Source organism: Eretmochelys imbricata, chromosome 27 (assembly GCF_965152235.1).
Source record: "Eretmochelys imbricata isolate rEreImb1 chromosome 27, rEreImb1.hap1, whole genome shotgun sequence".
Lineage (NCBI taxonomy): Eukaryota > Metazoa > Chordata > Testudines > Cheloniidae > Eretmochelys > Eretmochelys imbricata.
This window is the reverse complement of record NC_135598.1, coordinates 2010320-2030689: the sequence shown is the minus strand read 5'-3', so window position 1 is coordinate 2030689 and position 20370 is coordinate 2010320. Positions and strand designations below refer to the sequence as shown.

The 20370-nt window shown below is 56.0% G+C and overlaps 1 protein-coding gene across 1 annotated transcript in view; it reads right to left on the bottom strand.

Annotated features, from left to right (window-relative positions):
* Positions 1-5760: 5760 nt before the first annotated feature.
* PLCD3 (phospholipase C delta 3) overlaps positions 5761-20370 on the bottom strand; it is a 57136-nt gene continuing 42526 nt past the window's right edge. Inside the window, exons 6-16 of the mRNA XM_077806408.1 lie at positions 19780-19981; positions 18301-18445; positions 17814-17966; positions 17404-17550; positions 13373-13408; positions 12525-12684; positions 8905-9021; positions 7961-8136; positions 7513-7645; positions 6460-6658; positions 5761-5833 (exon numbers count right to left, since the gene is read on the bottom strand). Of these exons, the coding sequence (XP_077662534.1) occupies positions 5761-5833; positions 6460-6658; positions 7513-7645; positions 7961-8136; positions 8905-9021; positions 12525-12684; positions 13373-13408; positions 17404-17550; positions 17814-17966; positions 18301-18445; positions 19780-19981 (1541 nt within the window). The remainder of the gene's footprint in view (positions 5834-6459; positions 6659-7512; positions 7646-7960; positions 8137-8904; positions 9022-12524; positions 12685-13372; positions 13409-17403; positions 17551-17813; positions 17967-18300; positions 18446-19779; positions 19982-20370) is intronic.

Below are 20370 nucleotides of genomic sequence, written 5' to 3'. Positions count from 1 at the left end.
GCATTGCCTTTTAATGGCACTCTCACTGCCCAGGCAGGGGAATGGACCATGAGAACAATCTGTGAGGGGGAGGGGATTTGCCATCACTGGACATTTTGCTGTAGTTCAGCCAGGAGTTCAGGGAAGTCCTGTGGCCAGTGGATAAGGGGTCAAATGATCACAGTGGTCCCTTAGGGCCTTGTAATTATAATCCAAGGCCAGGCCACCCCTTCTCTACTGCTGTTGGCAAAAGCTGTTTCTAATTGTGTGACGAGCTTCGCTGGGGGAAGTGTTTCTGCCTGACAATGAGAGAAGCGTGTAAGCTCCCACAAGGAAATCTACACAGAGCTTGGAGGGCACTTCCTACAGGGAACCAGCCCAAGGTTGCTTGGAAATCTCTGACCCAGCTTGGTGCACAGTCCGGCGGTTGGTGGAAGAGACCCCATGTTTAGCGACCCATTGGTTTTTCACATCCTTGTTGCAGTATAAACTGCAATGCCCTGTCGGTGGAATGGGACCACCACAGAAACAAACTGACCAGGAGCAAAGGCCTCAGCCAGTTCCTGATGTACAGGCCAATGCATGCATGAAAACCCTCAAACCAAGACACCCACTGGCCAGTCTGCAAGGCAGGCAGAGAGCCCCACACTGTTCACCAAGCCAGAGGAACAACCAGCAGTGTGCTCTGATGGGAAGGTCCTGCCCTGGTCTGTGTGGTGGGCACATTCCTAAGGCCTGCACTGCTGACTCGGTGTGACAGGCTATGGAAGGGCACGTCCCCGTTCCGAGCAGGAAAACCCAGACGCAATGAGCCTTTTTCTCTGCATCCTGCTCCAGGCAGGGTGGGGAATATTTGCTTTGGTGGGCCTGGAATTCATGGGGCCCTGGAGCAGCAGCAGCAGGTGATGGGCTGCAACATCGGCGCCTCCCAACCAATGGCTACGCCTAGAACTTCTGTGGCAGGACTTCCTCAGCATTTCTTTGAAATCCAGCTGTGGCCAGCTCCTCTCTAGCCATGGATTCTGGTCACTCCTCTGCTGCCTGCTGAGATGGTGTGCTGCTGCTGTGGCCAGAAGGAGATTTAAACTTCTCCCCAAAGACGTTTCCAAAGCACCATGTATGGCTGGCTCTCGGTGCCAACGCATCGTCGCGCTCTGCCCCGGCTGTGCTCCTGACATAATAGCTGCCTGGCACGTCTTGATGGACAGAAGTGACACCCCCCATTGCATGGAGCCAGCCCACCCCCCAGCCCTGCTGCTTCCTGGGGAGGGGCTGTGGCTGCTGCAGTCCCCTGCTGCTCCTGCAATGAGAACAGGGGGTCTCAGGCGTGGGCCCAGATTCTCTGCTACCAGAAGCTGCTGGAGAAGCTGTGGGACAGCCATAGTACGGTGTCAGCTGCGTGCAATAGGGGTGCAGCTGCCACGTAACATCTGAATAGGGCTGCTGCAGGAACAGGGGTCGCTTTGGATTTCTGAACTGAAGCTGCATCCAAGGAACAACCCGTCTCTCCAGCAGAGGGCGCTCAAAGCCTCGTTTATTCTTCAAGTGCTTGCGCATATCGATCCCAGTTAGGGGCGTGTGCCGTGGGCACAGTCGCCGGAAGGTTTTTCCCCTAGCAGTGCCTGTGGGGTCGGCTGTGGAGCCCCTTGGAGTCACGCCTTCCTGGTGCTGCATACAGGGCCCTGCCGACCTGCCGCCTCTCCAGGTCCTTCTTACCGCCAGTGACGGTCGTTGGGACGCTCCCTCTCTCGCTTGTTGAGTGATCCCCTAGTAGCTTTCGCTTGAAATTTCTTGTAAATAGTTTAGATGTTTGTTATAGTTGTAGTTTAGACCGTAAGTTTTAGTGGTTATTGGGGGTTCTCCTCCACGTTTTTTCCTTTCCCTTCCCCAGGGCCGGGCCAGGCCTCGGTCCCAGGGGTTCAAACCATGTGGGGTCTGCCAAAAACTGATGCCCAAAGGCCACCCACACACAGCCTGTCCTAAGTGCCCGGGTGAGTTCCACCAAACAGACAGGTGCAAGATCCGCAGGAGTTTTCGTCCCCGCACTGAGAAGGAAAGGGGCCATAGATTAAAGCTGTTGGAGGCAACCCTGCAACCGCAATCAGAGTCGAGCTCTGGGGATCCAGCACCGGGCTCCTCTGAGTCAGTCTGCAGTGCACCAGCTTCAATGAGGGAGGCTGCACCACCAAGGAAGGACTCTGGGACTAGAGATCCTCGGCACCGGCATTCCCCAGCACCGAAGACAGCACCGCACACTGACTCTCGGCACTGCTCCCAGTCACCGGTGCCTCCTGAGACGCACAGGAAGACTGACGGGGCACTCCCCCTCTCGAGCGCCGGAGCATGAGACAGCTGAGGGAGTGCGACCCGGGCCGGCTCACTCCTCTCCAGCAGTACAACAAGTGGGCCCGTCGAGTCCGGGGCTGGTGGAAGAGGGACGGGAGGAGGACCTGGACCTTCCTTGTACCCCAGAGACTTTCAAGGCAGCCTTATAGCCCTGATTGACCCGCATTCACCAGTGCCCACTTCTTAAGGTTTGTAGACGGGGTTGCTCACTACCAATTCGCGGTCCTCCCATTCGGCCTATCATCGGCACCTCGGGTGTTCACCAAATGTATGTCAGTCGTGGCCACCTTCCTGCGGAAAACACGTGTCTAGGTATTCCCTTACCTCGACAGCTGGCTAGTGAAGGGCTGGTCCGGGACACAAGTGGATCAACAGGTCACCCAGATAAGATCCACCTTAATGAATCTGTAAACTCAGGGGTTGTACCGTATGACTGGAGAATTGCTAACATAATTCCTGTTTTTAAGAAAGGGGAAAAAAAAGTGATCTGGGTAACTACAGGCCTGTTAGTTTGACATCTGTAGTATGCAAGGTCTTGGAAAAAATTTTGAAGGAGAAAGTAGTTAAGGACATTGAGGTCAATGGTAAATGGGACAAAATACAACCTGGTTTTACAACAGGTAGATCGTGTCAAACCACCCTGATCTCCTTCTTTGAGAAAGTAACAGATTTTTTAGACAAAGGAAATGCAGTGGATCTAATTTACCTTGATTTCAGTAAGGCGTTTGATACTGTACCACATGGGGAATTATTAGTTAAATTGGAAAAGATGGGGATCAATATGAATATTGAAAGGTGGATAAGGAATTGGTTAACAGGGAGACTACAGCGGGTCCTGCTGAAAGATGAACTGTCAGGCTCGAGGGAGGTTACCAGTGGAGTTCCTCAAGGATCGGTTTTGGGACCAAATCTTATTTAATCTTTTTATTACTGACCTCGGCACAAAAAGTGGGAGTGTGCTAATAAAGTTTGCGGATGATACAAAGCTGGGAGGTATTGCCAATTCAGAGAAGGACAGGGATATCATACAGGAGGATCTGGATGACCTTGTAAACTGGAGTAATAGTAATAGGATGAAATTTAATAGTGAGAAGTGTAAGGTCATGCATTTAGGGATTAATAACAAGAATTTTAGTTATAAGCTGGAGACGCTTCAATTAGAAGTAACGGAGGAGGAGAAGGACTTTGGAGTATTGGTTGATCACAGGATGACTATGAGCTGCCAATGTGATATGGCTGTGAAAAAAGCTAATGCGGTCTTGGGATGCACCAGGCGAGGTATTTCCAGGCGAGATAAGGAGGTGTTAGTAGCGTTATACAAGGCACTGAGACCTCACCTGGAATACTGTGTGCAGTTCTGGTCTCCCATGTTTAAGAAGGATGAATTCAAACTGGAACAGGTACAGAGAAGGGCTACTAGGATGATCCGAAGAATGGAAAACTTGTCTTATGAGACTCAAGGAGCTCGGCTTGTTTAGCCTAACCAAAAGAAGGTTGAGGGGAGATATGATTGCTCTCTATAAATATATCAGGGGGATAAATACCGGTCTTTTACCCGAAGCCTCATGCCAACAGCTGTGAGCAGAGGCTCCACGCCCTGGATGTTCGCCAGGCCTTGGCTTTTTATATTGAATGGACAAAATCGTTCCGCAAGTCGAACCAGCTGTTTGTCACAGTGGCGGACAGGCTGAAGGGTCTCCTGGTGTCCTCCCAGAAGAATATCCTCTTGGATCACATCCTGTATCTGGTCAGAATACATCCCCTGTGGTGCTCCACCGTCCTGGGGCTGTAGTGCATTCTGGGAGATGGAGTACAGCTGGTGAAAGAAGCCCATAAAGGGGGCAAGAGGCAGCTGAAGTATCCCAGCCCGGTGCCCTAACAATAGAACTGGGACGTTGAATGCCTTTTTTAAAACAAAAAGAAAAGGAGTACTTGTGGCACCTTAGAGACTAACGAATTTATTTGAGCATGCATCTGATGAAGTGAGCTGTAGCTCACGAAAGCTCATGCTCAAATAAATTCGTTAGTCTCTAAGGTGCCACAAGTACTCCTTTTCTTTTTGCGAATACAGACTAACACGGCTGTTACTCTGAAACCTTTTTTAAAACAGAAGCTGGAAGGTTTCCCCAGAGGCAGGTACTTTTCATGAAAAATTTAGTTTAGGCAAAACCTAACTTTCCATCAGTTCCAGGGGCTGTCCCTGCCCTCGGCTGCCAGTCATGGTCATACAGCTCGCAGATTTCCACATATCATGTCCCACCAAAGCCCCCTGGCCCTACAGCCAGCTGTTACCCCTCTGTGCCATGGGTAACAAGCCCCAGGAGGAGATGGGTCAGTGGCTCTGCTCAGGCCCTGGCTACTGCAAAACGTTTGTTCTTACTGTGCTTCCAGCTCCTGGCAAGTGGATGGCTTCTACGCAATCGCTGCTTTGAATTTTGCTTGTATAATGAGTTTTAATGATTAAACTGAGCTGGCTCCACCGCTTTCTAAACCTCTGTGAGCTCCCCACAGCCCCGAGGGCTCAGGCTCCCAGCTCCTGGTAGCTATTGCTCATGTACAGCCGTAGATGTAAGAAGGGCTTTGCCAAAGCCAGGCCCTGCCCCAAGTTGCTTCGCAGCCTAACTGACCCTTTGCTGGGGGCGTCCCAGGCCAGAGAGACAGAGACGGCAGGCGCCGCAGGAGGGGTCTGGTAAAATAAACTTTTTATTATCGTTTTACAATATATTACACCGCTTGGAACAGGCCCTAGGCTCCAGGGCCTGTCTCACAAAATCCACCCAGGCTGCTGTGCTTACAGCCAAGCCCTGCAGCCAAGCAGAAGGCTCCTTCAGATACAAGCGTCTCAGCTCAGTATGAAGAGAGGCTACTAAAGGGTTAACGGGGAAGTGTGCGTGTGTGTTTCCATCCGTCCCCTGCCTCCCCCCATCAGCGTGTGCCTGTGTGATGCATGGGGGCGTGGGCAGCGTGTAGCCCACAGCTAAATAAATGCCAACGCTAGCTAGAAAAAACACACCACCCGCCTGCTTTACCACTGACCCTGCCGTGGGGCCGCGCTAACAGGCTCCCGGCCGGTTCAGGTCCCTTCCTCCGGCCTCTTTCCAGCAGCACGCTGGGGATGGGCGCAGCCCGCGGCCCTGGGGAGGAGGCAGGTGCAGAGGCTGGAGTCCTGGAGGAATTTAGCCCTCCCCAGGTTACTTTAGGGGGGTGGGAACCAAACCAGTCTCTGCAGCAGCTACGCCCTGGGCAGACAGAGCAGAGGCCTCACCTCCCCCTGCAGCCCAGCCCCCGGGTGTAGGTCTGGCTGGGCTGGGCCTCCACGCACCCAGCCGAGGAGGGTCACGTTGAACCGGCTCCTCCTGGGTCCTGCCACAGCCGCCTGGGTGCTGATCTCGCTGCCACTGATCCTCGGCCGTGTGCGCTCACATCTTCTTGGATTTAATGTGCACAAAGAGAGTGGCCGGTGCCAGGGACGCCCCGTCCCTGGAGCGCAGGTGGATGTGACGATACCCTGGGAACAGAGGGAGGGAGCAGGTGAGGCAGTGAAGCAACCAGGCCCTGGCCCTTTGGCCCCCTAGCCAGCGTTCGGAGCATAGCTTTGTGTAGCATTGTTGCAGTCCGCTAAGGAAGCTGGTTATCTGCTATTGAAATGCAGCCACCTCTGGGGTGGAGCAGGGCACAGCCGCGCTGCCCAGTGAGAGTAGGAAGGAATACTGTTGCCCTGGCTGGCACTGCAGGGCAGGGGTGTGGGCAGGCTTCCCTCCCAGCGATGCAAAGAAGAATGGGGGAAAGGCAGGTTGGGTCCCCCACTCTGGCCTGAAGGAGGGTGGCTAGCCCCAAAGGAAGCCAGCCAGACACCCTCTGCTCTGGTCTCCCTCGCAGCTTCTGGAGAGGGGATTGTGTGGTCCATGGAGCTGTAGGACACAGAGCCTGATGGCGGCAGGCCTGCAGCAGGAGTCGCTCAGCTCTGGGCCAGCGGGACTGACACCACAGGGTGAGCCCTGCTGAGCTGCGGGGTACCCTCCATTTCCCTAAGCATCCCCCAAACCTACTTTCATGGCCCCTCGCTGCAGCTCCCACACCCCCCATACAGGGGGCCTCTGGCCAGTGCTGCCCCTTGGTCGGCAGAATAGGCACCGCTGGCTGCCTGCCCCGTGGGCCTGGCCAGCCCCTGCCAGGCACCCACCTTCCCTCAGGCTGGTGAAGGGCAGGGTGAACTGCCCCACGAAGTCATTGCAGGAGGTGGTGTCATAATCTTCCACCACGAAGCGCACCAGGGCCAGCTCCGGCACCCACAGCTGGAAGCTCAGGGTCTCCTCCCAGCGTGGATTGAACCCTGCAGGGGTGGAGAATGGACAGGGTCCCAGACTGGGGCCAGCTACCCCTGCCCCCCCCCCAACCCAAGAGGGGCAGGCAGGAGGTGGCAAACAACTGCTCTGGCCCCTTCGCGCGGCGAGGTCACGTGCCCCTGAGCTAACAGGCTGCTCCTGGGTTCCAGCAGCAGCGGGATCCACGTCGCGCTCTGCAGGGCCTCAGGTTCGGTCTCTGCAGACTCCCTGCCCACCAGCAGCAAGGATTCCCTCCCCCCCCCCATTGATAATTACAGAATAACCCTGTAAAGGGGGGGTGCCCTCAGCCCCGTGGGTGATTTACACCCTGAAGCAGGAGGATTTCCAGCCCTTCTCTCCTCCTCGCTAGCTGCTCTTCTCAGATAAATGTCCAGGCCTCTCTGGAATCCTGCCTGTCTTGTGGTAGGGAGTCCCACCGGCTAACCAGGAATGATTTTCATTTCTCAGGGGCATGATCTCCAGCTCATTAACCTGCCTGTTACTGTGGGGCAGATTCTCTCTCTCAACCTGCAGGGGGCACTGTGGACTCCAGCATGAACCCAGGGTCATTAACAGACTCCGGCACTCCTGGATTCTGCTTCAGGGAGTGGTTCTGTCAGCCCGGCTGACCCAGGAGAGGCCAAGGGGCCCGACTCCCCTCCTGCCCAGGGCATTCCACAGAGCTCCTCGGGGTGCTGACAAGAGCGCCCCCTGCTGAACCCTGCTCTGCTGCCTGCAGCATTCCAGCTTGTCCCCGCAGGTCTCCCAGCCAGTGGCAGACCAGGTCTCCTCTGCTTAGCTTGGCCAGGCCCCAGCCCCAAAATCACACAGTGCCATGGGGTGGGGTCTGTGGCCCACTCACCATTGTTGAGCTTGTACTCGGTCTGTTTACTGCTGCAGTCGGCTCGGACGCCGTGGATCTCCACGCGCACGAAGGGGTCCACGATGGAGCTCTTCTTGTTGTTCAGCTTGGGGAGCTGCTGGGCTGTGATCACCTGCAGGGAGGTGGGGTTAGAGCGGGGGAGGGGACTGGCCACGATGTGGGGCGTGGTCCCCTCACTTGATGCACCATCACCCTCCCTGGGGAAGCTGGAACAGGGGCAGCAGCAAAGCTGGCCTAGGCCTGGGGGAGGGCAACAGGCTGGGCAGGGCCCGGGCCCCCGGCATTCGCAGCTCTGAGCCCCTCCCCTGGCACACACTAGCCATGTGGCATGGGCACCTACACACCCCTGCTGCACAGCCATCTGGCACAGCCCCACTGACCAGGCACCCCCGCTCCTCACACCCACACATGCCCCACCCCGCTGCACCTTGACCAGCAGCAGGGTGGCTCTGTGGCCGGGCCCTCGCCCGCTCTCGGGGTCAAAGGAGGTCTGGCGGCTCCGCAGGAAGCTGGGCTTGAGCACGTAGCCACAGCGCCCGTTCACCAGGAACCGCCCGTGGTTCAGATCCATCTCGCAGCCGGGGGTCTGGAAGTTGAGAGCCACTTCAAAATGAAACACAGAGAGCAGGCGGGTTTATACAGGCAGGGTCCAGGGGAGCCGCGTACACGGGTGGGGGCTGGCGGTGCCAGGGCAGGGCAGGGTCCAGGGGAGCCGCGTATAAGGGTGGCATCTGGAGATACCAGGGCAGAGTCTGGGGGAGCTGGTGTACATGGGTGGGGTCTGGAGGTGCCAGGGGAGGGGGAGGGGGAATCTGTCAGTCTCCCCGCATGGGACAAACAGCCTGTCACCGCCTGGCTTTCGTGAGGGGCGGCTGCTGCGGCTCACGGCAGGGCCCCATGTCGGTGCCCCAGGCCCAGGCTCCATGCCCCATGCCCAGCAGCTCTCCCGTGAGTCCCCCTGGGCTGCAGGGCTGGGTCTGCAGCCACAGCACACAGGCAATGGGAGGGTGACATGGAGCAGTACCCTTGTCCTGGGCTGCAGACAGATTCGGCACCTCGGGAGGCCAGTCACAGGGCCATGCCCTGGCTGGGCCCTCAGGGACACTGCCCAGGAAGGATCCATGAGAACCAGCAGGTGGTGCCATTCCTGGGAATAGTGATCAGACTCCCTGGAGCCTGGATCTGAATATTCCCCCCTCACCGTCGAGGGCATCAGCCTGGTGCCCCATGCAGCCCCCACTCCAGTAACCATCACTATGGCCTTTCTGGGCCCCTCCCCTCTCTGCACAGCACAAAGGAGTCCAATATCATTATTATCAATATCATAGATGGGGAAACTGAGGCACAGAGGGGAGTGGGCCCCCTTCTCACCGAGCTGGCAGCCGGCGTTCCACATCTCCTGGGGGTTGTAGTTTGAAGAGTTCATCTTCAGCCCCAAGGGGTAGATGCGGCTCAGCTGTCGGGTGTTGTACCGGACCAGGCCATTCCCTGCAGGAGGGGAAAGCAGCTGCCTGTTAGCGGGGCTGGGAGTGCGGGTCAGCTCCTCCCTGGGCCACCAGAGCCAGGCATAGCGAGGCCGTATCGCCCAGCTGGGGCTGCTGGCCAGGGCAAGTGACCAGTGATCTTGGGAGCCCAACAGGAGACACCTAATAGTACCTGAGATTGTGCAGCTCAGAGCAGGAACTCCTTGGGGCAGGGACCATCTGGGCCCTATGTCTGGGCCTGGGGGAGTTGCACTGTATGTAAGGGAGCAGTATGACTGCTCAGAGCTCCGCTATGAAACTGCAGAAAACCCTGAGAGTCTCTGGATTAAGTTTAGAAGTGTGAGCAACAAGGGTGACGTCGTGGTGGGAGTCTGCTAGAGACCACCGGACCAGGGGGATGAGGTGGATGAGGATTTCTTTCGACAACTAACGGAAGTTACTAGATCGCAGGCCCTGGTTCTCTTGAGGGACTTCAATCACCCTGATATCTGCTGGGAGAGCAATACAGCGGAGCACACACAATCCAGGAAGTTTTTGGAGAGTGTAGGGGACAATTTCCTGGTGCAAGTGCTGGAGGAACCAGCTAGGGGCAGAGCTCTTCTTGACCTGCTGCTCACAAACCGGGAAGAATTAGTAGGGGAAGCAAAAGTGGATGAACCTGGCAGGCAGTGACCATGAGATGGTCGAGTTCAGGATCCTGACACAGGGAAGAAAGCAGAGCAGCAGAATACGGACCCTGGACTTCAGAAAAGCAGACTTTGACTCCCTCAGGGAACTGATGGGCAGGATCCCCTGGGAGAATAACATGAGGGGGAAAGGAGTCCAGGAGAGCTGGCTGTATTTTAAAGAATCCTTATTGAGGTTACAGGGACAAACCATCCCAATGTGTAGAAAGAATAGTAAATATGGCAGACAACCAGCTTGGCTTAACAGTGAAATCCTTGCTGATCTTAAACACAAAAAGGAAGCTTACAAGTGGAAGATTGGGCAAATGACCAGGGAGGAGATAATGCTCAGGCATGCAGGAGTGAAATCAGGAAGGCCAAATCACAATTGGAGTTGCAGCTAGCAAGGGATGTTAAGAGTAACAAGAAGGGTTTCTTCAGGTATGTTAGCAACAAGAAGAAAGTCAAGGAAAGTGTGGGCCCCTTACTGAATGAAGGAGGCAACCTTGTGAGAGGGGATGTGGAAAAAGCGAATGTACTCAATGCTTTTTTTGCCTCTGTCTTCATGAACAAGGTCAGCTCCCAGACTGCTGCACTGGGCAGCACAGCATGGGGAGGAGGTGACCAGCCCTCTGTGGAGAAAGAAGTGGTTCAGGACTATTTAGAAAAGCTGGACGAGCACGAGTCCATGGGGCCAGATGCGCTGCATCTGAGGGTGCTAAAGGAGTTGGCAGATGTGATTGCAGAGCCATTGGCCATTATCTTTGAAAACTCATGGCGATCGGGGGAGGTCCCGGATGACTGGAAAAAGGCTAATGTAGTGCCCATCTTTAAAAAAGGGAAGAAGGAGGATCCTGGGAACTACAGGCCAGTCAGCCTCACCTCAGTCCTTGGGAAAATCATGGACCAGGTCCTCAAGGAATCAATTCTGAAGCACTTTGAGGAGAGGAAAGTGATCAGGAACAGTCAGCATGGATTCACCAAGGGCAAGTCATGCCTGAATAACCTGATTGCTTTCCATGACGAGATAACTGGCTCTGTGGATGAGGGGAAAGCAGTGGACGTGTTATTCCTTGACTTTAGCAAAGCTTTTGATACGGTCTCCCATAGTATTCTTGCCAGCAAGTTAAAGAAGTATGGGCTGGATGAATGGACTATAAGGTGGATAGAAACCTGGCTAGATTGTCGGGCTCAACGGGTAGTGATCAATGGCTCCATGTCTACTTGGCAGCCGGTATCAAGCGGCATGCCCCAAAGGTCGGTCCTGGGGGCTGGTTTTTTCAATATCTTCATAAATGATCTGGAGGATAGTGTGGATTGCACCCTCAGCAAATTTGCAGATGACACTAAACTGGGAGGAGAGATAGATACGCTGGAGGGTAGGGATAGGGTCCAGGGGGCCCTAGACAAATTAGAGGATTGGGCAAAAGAAATCTGATGAGGTTCAACAAGGACAAGTGCAGAGTCCTGCACTTAGGACGGAAGAATCCAATGCACCGCTACAGACTAGGGACCGAATGGCTCGGCAGCAGTTCTGAAGAAAAGGACCTGGGCGTTACAGTGGACGAGAAGCTGGATATGAGTCAACAGTGTGCCCTTGTTGCCAAGAAGGCTAAAGGCATTTTGGGCTGTATAAGTAGGGGCATTGCCAGCAGATCGAGGGACGTGATCATTCCCCTTTATTCGACATTGGTGAGGCCTCATCTGGAGTACTGTGTCCAGTTTTGGGCCCCACACTACAAGAAGGATGTGGACAAATTGGAAAGTGTCCAGCGGAGGGCAACAAAAATGATTAGGGGGCTGGAACACATGATTTATGAGGAGAGGCTGAGGGAACTGGGATTGTTTAGTCTGCAGAAGAGAAGAATGAGGGGGGATTTGATAGCTGCTTTCAACTACCTGAAGGGGGTTCCAAAGAGGATGGAGCTTGGCTGTTCTCAGTGGTAGCAGATGACAGAACAAGGAGTAATGGTCTCAAGTTGCAGTGGGGGAGGTTTAGGTTGGATATTAGGAAAAACGTTTTCACTGGAATGGGTTACCTAGGGAGATGGTGGAATCTCCTTGCTTAGAGGTTTTTAAGGCCCAGCTTGACAAAGCCCTGGCTGGGATGATTTAGTTGGGGGTTGGTCCTGCTTTGAGCAGGCGGTTGGACTAGATGACCTCCTGAGGTCCCTTCCAACCCTGATAGTCTATGATTCTGTGAGTGCTACCACAACACAGATGCTACTTAACAATCAGAGGGGCCAGCTTTCAGGAACTGCTGAGCCCAAGCCCTCCGGCAGCGTCCCAAACTCACTAGCCCTTTCAGAACATCTCAACTGCTAGCTGCAGTGCTGGGCCAGGCCAGTGCCCCAGACAGGTCTCTGCAGGGTCACCTCCCCCTTCCCCAGCGCAGCTCAGAGCAGAGGGATGAAAAGCATCCAAGGAAGAGGAGAGCCCCCCAAGTCACGCCCAGCAGGGAACCAAGCCCCACCGCAGCAGGTCGGCTCCATGCTCAGACAGCAGGAAGTCTGCTGGGTCCCGTGGGTCCCTGGCCTGCCTGACCCCAGCTCACCGCAACCAGAGCCAGTCTAACCCAGCTTCCTCCAATCTAGTCCCTGATCTCTTATTTCGGCTCAATGCAATCCCACCCCATCTAATGCACTGGATCCCAGTCTGATCCAGGCCAGCCCTGCCCCATGGAGCCCAGCCTGACCCCAGTGTGACCCAGTGCTCTGCAGCCCAGCCCAGCTGCCCTGGGGCCCAATCCTGCCATCCCCACTGAGGCCCAGCACCCACCGGCTGGTTGGAGTCGCACTAAGACCTGAAGAACCCAGTCTGTCTGCCCCTCCCCCAACCTTACCTGACTCCTTGATGAGCTTCCTGGCCTTCCTCTCGCTGAAGGAGGACATCTGGCAGGCCTGCTTGCTCCTGAGTGCGCGCTCCAGGCTCTGGAAGGGGACGGCCTGGCAGTACACCACCAGGTCGGAGAGCTCCTGGGAGATCTGCGCAGTGTCCTTCGCCTGCCGGGGAGCACACGCAGCGATGGGGTCACTGCCCCGGGAGTGCAGCGCGGCTCCCCCAGAACATCCACCCGTCAGCGCTCAGCTGGGACCTTTCAGCACCTTGGTGGGGGCGGGGGGTACTTGCTTCGCTGAGCCCGCTACTGCGTCCTGAACTTGCCCAGGGGGCAAGGGCTGGTGCTACACCCCCCACCCAACATCCCACTGCTGTGACAGGCCCCAGCCCTGCAGGTGCTGGGCACCCCAACTTCCATCAACATCCAAGTGAGCGCAGGGTGCTGAGCACCTCCCAGGCCAGGGCCCTCCAAGAGAAACCCCAGTGAGCACCAAGAGTGGCCTTCGTGCCAGGCAATAGGCACAGAGCCCTGCTCTCATCCACAGGGCCCTAGGACCCATGGCAGCCGCCCGCAGAGGACTGGGGCCCATGAGGGGTGAGCCTCCTGGGGGAGGGGGAGGCAGGAGGGGCTCACCTAGGAGTCAGCAGCCCTCAGTCAACCACCCGGCCAGGACAGCAACAGAGCACCGGCCCTAGGACTTGCCAACCTCCACCCCAGCCTAGGCCCAGGGGGCAGCCCCATACAGACATGCAGTGGGGTGCAAGAGGGGATGGAGTCAGTCCTACAGTCACACACAGAGACGGTACGTCCCCCCCAGCTCCGCCTAGACTCCACCTGATGGAAGCACTCACCTGGAGTGGCCTGATCTCCTGCAGCAAATGGGACGACTGGAAGAGAACAGAAAGCGTCGTATCAGGAGTTGGGGGAGCAGAAACCCGCGGTCTCAGGCCCTGCCCGAGGTGGTGGGATGGGAACGCTGCACACTTGGCCTCTGCCCTCACAGCCACTAGTCACCGGCCCCGGGATTCCCTCCACCAGCTCTGACCCCGCTGAGTCCATGGCCCCCGCCCAACAACTGACCCGGCTCCATGAGCTCTCTTCTCCCCAGCCAGCCTGCATCGCAGCCCCCACCTTTACAGACCCTCTCCAGACCCCGCACCCCTGCGGTGCAAACCTGGCAGCTAAGCACAGTGCTCAGCAGTGGGACAGGGAGCAACAGACTGCAGAGGAACCAGCAGGAGAGGTTCACATCAGGACTGTAAAGTGTGGCCTGGCCAGGCCACTAACCCCCTGAACTGGAAAACGCCATGGCACCTTTAATGGCCCTACGTGGCTAGCACCATGTAGACAGCAGCGCAGCGCCCCCGAGCACTTGCCCAAGGCATTGTCCCAGCGGGGTTTCTGCGGGAAAAGCCCCCCCCACCAGCACTTCCTGGGAATGTGGATTCAGCCCAAAGCCACAGAACAAACGTGACTGGCTTTGCTTCCTGCAAACAGCAGATCCTACCATCAGCAGGGGAAAGCAGCCCCCTCTCCCTGCAGGGACGGGAAGGTTGCTCCTTCGCCCCTACGAGGGCTTTACAAAGAATAGGGCGTTGGATCCTGCGCCAGCCCAGGCAAGGATTTCAAGGAATCCCTGTTGAGGTTACAGGGACAAACCATCCCAATGAGTCGAAAGAATAGTAAATATGGTAGGCGACCAGCTTGGCTTAATGGTGAAATCCTAGCGGATCTTAAACATAAAAAAGAAGCTTACAAGAAGTGTAAGGTTGGACATATGACCAGGGAAGAGTATAAAAATATTGCTCGGGCATGTAGGAATGATATCAGGAGGGCCAAATTGCACCTGGAGCTGCAGCTAGCAAGAGATGTCAAGAGTAACAAGAAGGGTTTCTTCAGGTATGTTGGCAACAAGAAGAAAGCCAAGGAAAGTGTGGGCCCCTTACTGAATGAGGGAGGCAACCTAGTGACAGAGGATGTGGAAAAAGCTAATGTACTCAATGCTTTTTTTGCCTCTGTCTTCACTAACAAGGTCAGCTCCCAGACTGCTGCGCTGGGCATCACAAAATGGGGAAGAGATGGCCAGCCCTCTGTGGAGATAGAGGTGGTTAGGGACTATTTAGAAAAGCTGGACGTGCACAAGTCCATGGGGCCGGACGAGTTGCATCCGAGAGTGCTGAAGGAATTGGCGGCTGTGATTGCAGAGCCATTGGCCATTATCTTTGAAAACTCGTGGCGAACCGGGGAAGTCCCGGGTGACTGGAAAAAGGCTAATGTAGTGCCAATCTTTAAAAAAGGGAAGAAGGAGGATCCTTGGAACTACAGGCCAGTCAGCCTCACCTCAGTCCCTGGAAAAATCATGGAGCAGGTCCTCAAAGAATCAATCCTGATGCACTTGCATGAGAGGAAAGTGATCAGGAACAGCCAGCATGGATTCACCAAGGGAAGGTCATGCCTGACTAATCTAATCGCCTTTTATGATGAGATTACTGGTTCTGTGGATGAAGGGAAAGCAGTGGATGTATTGTTTCTTGACTTTAGCAAAGCTTTTGACATGGTCTCCCACAGTATTCTTGTCAGCAAGTTAAGGAAGTATGGGCTGGATGAATGCACTATAAGGTGGGTAGAAAGCTGGCTAGATTGTCGGGCTCAACGGGTAGTGATCAATGGCTCCATGTCTAGTTGGCAGCCGGTATCAAGTGGAGTGCCCCAAGGGTCGGTCCTGGGGCCGGTTTTGTTCAATATCTTCATAAATGATCTGGAGGATGGTGTGGATTGCACTCTCAGCAAATTTGCAGATGATACTAAACTGGGAGGAGTGGTAGATACGCTGGAGGGGAGGGATAGGATACAGAAGGACCTAGACAAATTGGAGGACTGGGCCAAAAGAAATCTGATGAGGTTCAATAAGGATAAGTGCAGGGTCCTGCACTTAGGATGGAAGAATCCAATGCACCGCTACAGACTAGGGACCGAATGGTTAGGCAGCAGTTCTGCGGAAAAGGACCTAGGGGTGACAGTGGACGAGAAGCTGGATATGAGTCAGCAGTGTGCCCTTGTTGCCAAGAAGGCCAATGGCATTTTGGGATGTATAAGTAGGGGCATAGCGAGCAGATCGAGGGACGTGATCGTTCCCCTCTATTCAACATTGGTGAGGCCTCATCTGGAGTCCTGTGTCCAGTTTTGGGCCCCACACTACAAGAAGGATGTGGATAAATTGGAGAGAGTCCAGCGAAGGGCAACAAAAATGATTAGGGGTCTAGAACACATGACTTATGAGGAGAGGCTGAGGGAGCTGGGATTGTTTAGTCTGCAGAAGAGAAGAATGAGGGGGGATTTGATAGCTGCTTTCAACTACCTGAAAGGGGGTTCCAAAGAGGATGGCTCTAGACTGTTCTCAATGGTAGCAGATGACAGAACGAGGAGTAATGGTCTCAAGTTGCAGTGGGGGAGGTTTAGATTGGATATTAGGAAAAACTTTTTCACTAAGAGGGTGGTGAAACACTGGAATGCGTTACCTAGGGAGGTGGTAGAATCTCCTTGCTTAGAGGTTTTTAAGGTCAGGCTTGACAAAGCCCTGGCTGGGATGATTTAACTGGAAATTGGTCCTGCTTCGAGCAGGGGGTTGGACTAGATGACCTTCAGGGGTCCCTTCCAACCCTGATATTCTATGATTCTATGATTCTAAGACGGGCACAGGAGGCTATTCCAGAGCAGCTGCTCATGCCCAGAGCTGGCCAGAAGGGACTGATCTGGGACAGGGCAGCCGTGCAGCCCCCGATGCTCAGAACAGTTCACAGCCACTCCGGCTCGTCCATCCTGAGGAGAGCCAGGCTGGAAATTTCCACCAGAGTGAATTTCCAACAGAAAATCCCCTTTCCGCAAAACTGCAATTTTCCACAGGAAAAATTTCCATTTTGCCAAAAAAAAAAATAATCCCGCCCCCACCCCCTCCATCAGCAAAATAGAAATGTGGCTCTGCCCTGCCCGCCAGATGGCATGTCTCAATTTCACCTTCTCCCTACAAAAAATGAAATTGACAAGAGCCAGTCAGGCGAGCTGCCAGGGGCTCTGTGCCCAGCTCTCTGCCTGTCCAGCAGCTAGGCTGGGGGGAAGTGAGGAAGCTGGGGTCTGGTCTACACTAACGCATGCTGGCACAGCTGTGTCAGCTAGAAATGTGAAAAAAAAAACCCACAACTGACACTGCTAGGCCGGCAAAACCCACAGTGTAGACGCAGCTCTGCTGAGAGAAGACAGCTTCTGTCAGCACGTGGAGGTGGTGTTACGGCCCGGGCAGAACTTCTCCCTCCCTCTGTCTGCACGAGGGGTTAGGCCAGCGAAGCGAGGCCCGCACAGGCTCTGTAGTGCAGATGTGGTCTGAGAACCCGGGCAGGCCCTGGACAGCTCCTGTCAATTTCACTTTCTGCCAGCAGGGAAACAGCGCAATCGACAAGAGCCAGGCAGGCAGCAAGCTGAAACCTTCCTGGGGTTCTCCTGAAAGGGAATTTGTCTGGAAATCCGGGCAGTGGGGCAGGGGGCAGCTACACACAGGGCAACTTTCTTGGGAGTATCTGAATGAGAGGGAGTGAGAGAAATCCCCGTCGAGAGGCAGTAAATGCCGTGTCTATCTCAACACTGACAGGCCAGGGAGGAGGCAGCCCCCTGCTGCGAACTGGCTGCAAGCCCCTCTGTACCCTTTCCGAGGTGGCTTTGGGATCTCAGGGGCGCTGCCAGCCCGTCCCATGGGGCTGTTGCTCCCCAGCCTCCAGCTAGCGGAGGTCACGCACCAAAGCTGCAGCAGATGCTTTGGCTTCAGTGCCGCAGCCCATCGCTCCGTGCCACAATTCGCAACACGAGGGGCTGGCCCACGGTACCCCCGTACCCTCCTGCGGTCTTTGCGCAGCACCCGCTCCTCTTCCTCCTCTTCCTCCTCCTCCTCGTTGTTGTCGGAGAGGAAGCTCATGTTCTCGGGGTCACACACCAGGTCCGGCAGCTTCTTCCCTTTCACCAGGATCTTCCCTTTCAGTTGCTGCATGAGAGGAAAGCCCCTGTCAAAGCTCTGCACCCTGCCCAACCCCCTCCCACCCCCATTCCCAGGGGCTGTCTGCCCCACTGCGTGGTCCAAGCTGGCCAGGGGGCAGGGGATGGTGGGAGGCAGCACCCAGGGATGCCCATGTGATGAAGCCATGGAGCTTGGGGGTCTGGGTCCCCTCTCTGAGCATTCCCCCCTGCAGGAGTCCATGGGAATGCTGCCCAGGGATCCCTCCCACGGGAAGTCCCAGGGGGTGTTACCTCTGGTGACGGGAGCTCCTTGGGGACCTGCCCATCCAGCATCTGGGTCAGCAGCATGTCTCCCAAGATTGCCTTCATGTGCTGAACCATGGTCACCTGCTGCTCCAGCCCGCAGTGATTCTCCAGGGACAGGATCACGGGGTACGAGGAGTGCTGGGGAGATGGGGGGGGGGGGTCAGGGACAGTGCCATGTGGGACTGGGCCCCACCCCCTTCCCAGGCAGGCCAGCGTAGGCAGGACCCTGCAGCAGGGTCCACAGACTGACACCAGCCCACTGCTATGGGCTGAGTGTGGGATCCCACGGGCCCAGCCCTGGCCCTACTGATGTCAGGGGCAAAACTCCCACTCGTGGGTGGAAGCAGGGTTCAGCTCCATGGCTGGTGGTCACCAGGCAGCTGGGGACAGAGGGGCAAGAAGCACATTGGTGCAAACTCCAGTCCCCTCCTGCTGCAGCAGAGCTGGGCCCTCTGCCCGCCGTGGCACTCACCTTGAAGGCATAGTCCCGGATGATCTCGATGACATCCCTGAAGAGGATCTTAGAGGTCAGGGTGTGGCCGTGGTAGATGACAGGCTCCCCGTTGGAGCCCTCCCAGCAGTCCAGCTCCACACAGCGGCAGCCCTCCATGAACGCCCTGTCGGGGATGGCACGGTTCAGCCAGGGGCTGGCACCACAAACTGCCACCTCATGCCCTTAATACGAGCCCAGAGACTCCAGCGCAGCTGGGGCCCCTGAGCCTCCCCAGGCAGCCCTGCCCTGGCCCCTGCCCTGTGGTCATGATGTTCTCCCAGAGAACGACTCCCCCCAGAGGCAGTGCAGTGCGGCTGTTCACCCTGAGCTAGTGAGGGGCCCTGACCGTCCATCGACATCCTGTTTTACCCTGAGGAGAGCCTGGTGCAGGACACAGCTCGGAGCAGGCACGGAAAGGCAAAGCCCTGGAATGGTGGGCTTGGCTTGATTAAGGCTAAGTGGGGAGATGGGACTGGACAAGGAGTTTTAGACACCTATGGGAGGTGCAGAGCTATTCTGCTGACTCACCCTGCCTGCCAGATTAGGTAGGTCTCATTTAGCTACAGCTGAGCCGGGACAGCTAGAGGGAGGGCCTGCCAGGAGAAAGAGCTGGCTCAGGACAGAACACAGCCCTGCTTCAGGGATTTGTCTTAGGGGTCAGAACAAAGGCAAACCCTGGCATGGGGAGGGTAGAACTTGTAGCACAGCGTGGGGCTTGGCCATTACCAGAAAGTGAGAGTGGGATCACACTGGAGCATGTCAGGGAGTGAGGCACAGGTGGAGGGGGAGAGAGAGAGACAGTTACCCTGTGGAATTCACTGCTGCAGGATATAGTGGAGTAAATTACTTTGTGCCAAACCCTCATCCCCCAATACCAGGGCTGGTGCAGGAGTGACACAGGGTGCCCGCCCCATTGTGCCCAGAATCAACCAGCAGCTGCTCCTGCAGCCTCAGGGTTGCAGTTCCCTCTGCCCCTGTTGCACTGCTCCCCTCCACTGAGGGTTTGACTGGGGGATCCACACCACAAGATCCACCCACGAGTCAACTGCAGGGGGAGTCCCCACAGAGGTCTGCTCTCTGATAAGCCTCCTATTATGCTGCATTCAGAACACAGGCCCCATAGACACTGAAATCAACAGGAAAAGGATTCTGCAGCAAGCAGCGCTTGCTGGGATAAAAGTGATAAGACCTTTTAGCCCCCATGCTTCAGGGCACTGCCTGCGCCCTGGCTGGGGTCAGGCAGGAATTCCTGCAGATGGATATTGTCAGACAGTCAGAGACTTATCCCTTCTGGGGAAGCGCTCAGCATGGCTGCTGGCCACCAGCGCTGCTCTGCTTCAGCAGGACCAGGCCTATGCTCTAGGCCACCTCTCTGCCCTGCTGGCACACCCCCCTCCAGATGGGTCTCAATACCCTCCCAACCCTGCCAGTTCCCCATGTTCTGCCCGGCCCCCTTACCTGATGTAGGCTTCCGTGCTGCTGGCCCCCCCGATCTGATTGTCGGTCAGGTAGGTGTTGTGGGAGGTGGAGATGAAGTAATGGCAGAGGGGCTGGCTCATGTCCTGGTAGACGTCGGTGTGCTCCTGGTTCAGGATGTCACCAGCCGCAGACAGCAGGTACATCATGAACCCGTCCAGCATCATGCGGTTGTGCTGTTTGGCTGCAGGGACCACATTTCCAGGGGCTCTTTAAAGGCTCCTCCCCAGATTTCGGAACTAGTGTCTGTGCACGAGGCAACGTGTCCATGTCGGGAATTTCAAGCTGTCACAGCCTCTCACCCCTATTTGGAACCCTCGGGGGTTAGCAAGCCTAGGGGTTAGAGTCTGGGAGTCCTGATGCGACCCTGGCTGGGACAGGGATTGCGGGCGCTAAAGTAGGGGCTGGGGTGGCAGGAATCCTGGGCCCCGTGCCCAGCTCCATGAGGGGGTGTGGTCTGTCCTGGCTAGAGCTTGGCACTAGGACCTGGGTTCTCTCTGGCTCTGCTGCAGTCTCACTGTGTGGCCTTGGACACGTCCCCTTGCCCACTCTGTGCCTCGGTTTCCCCAGCTG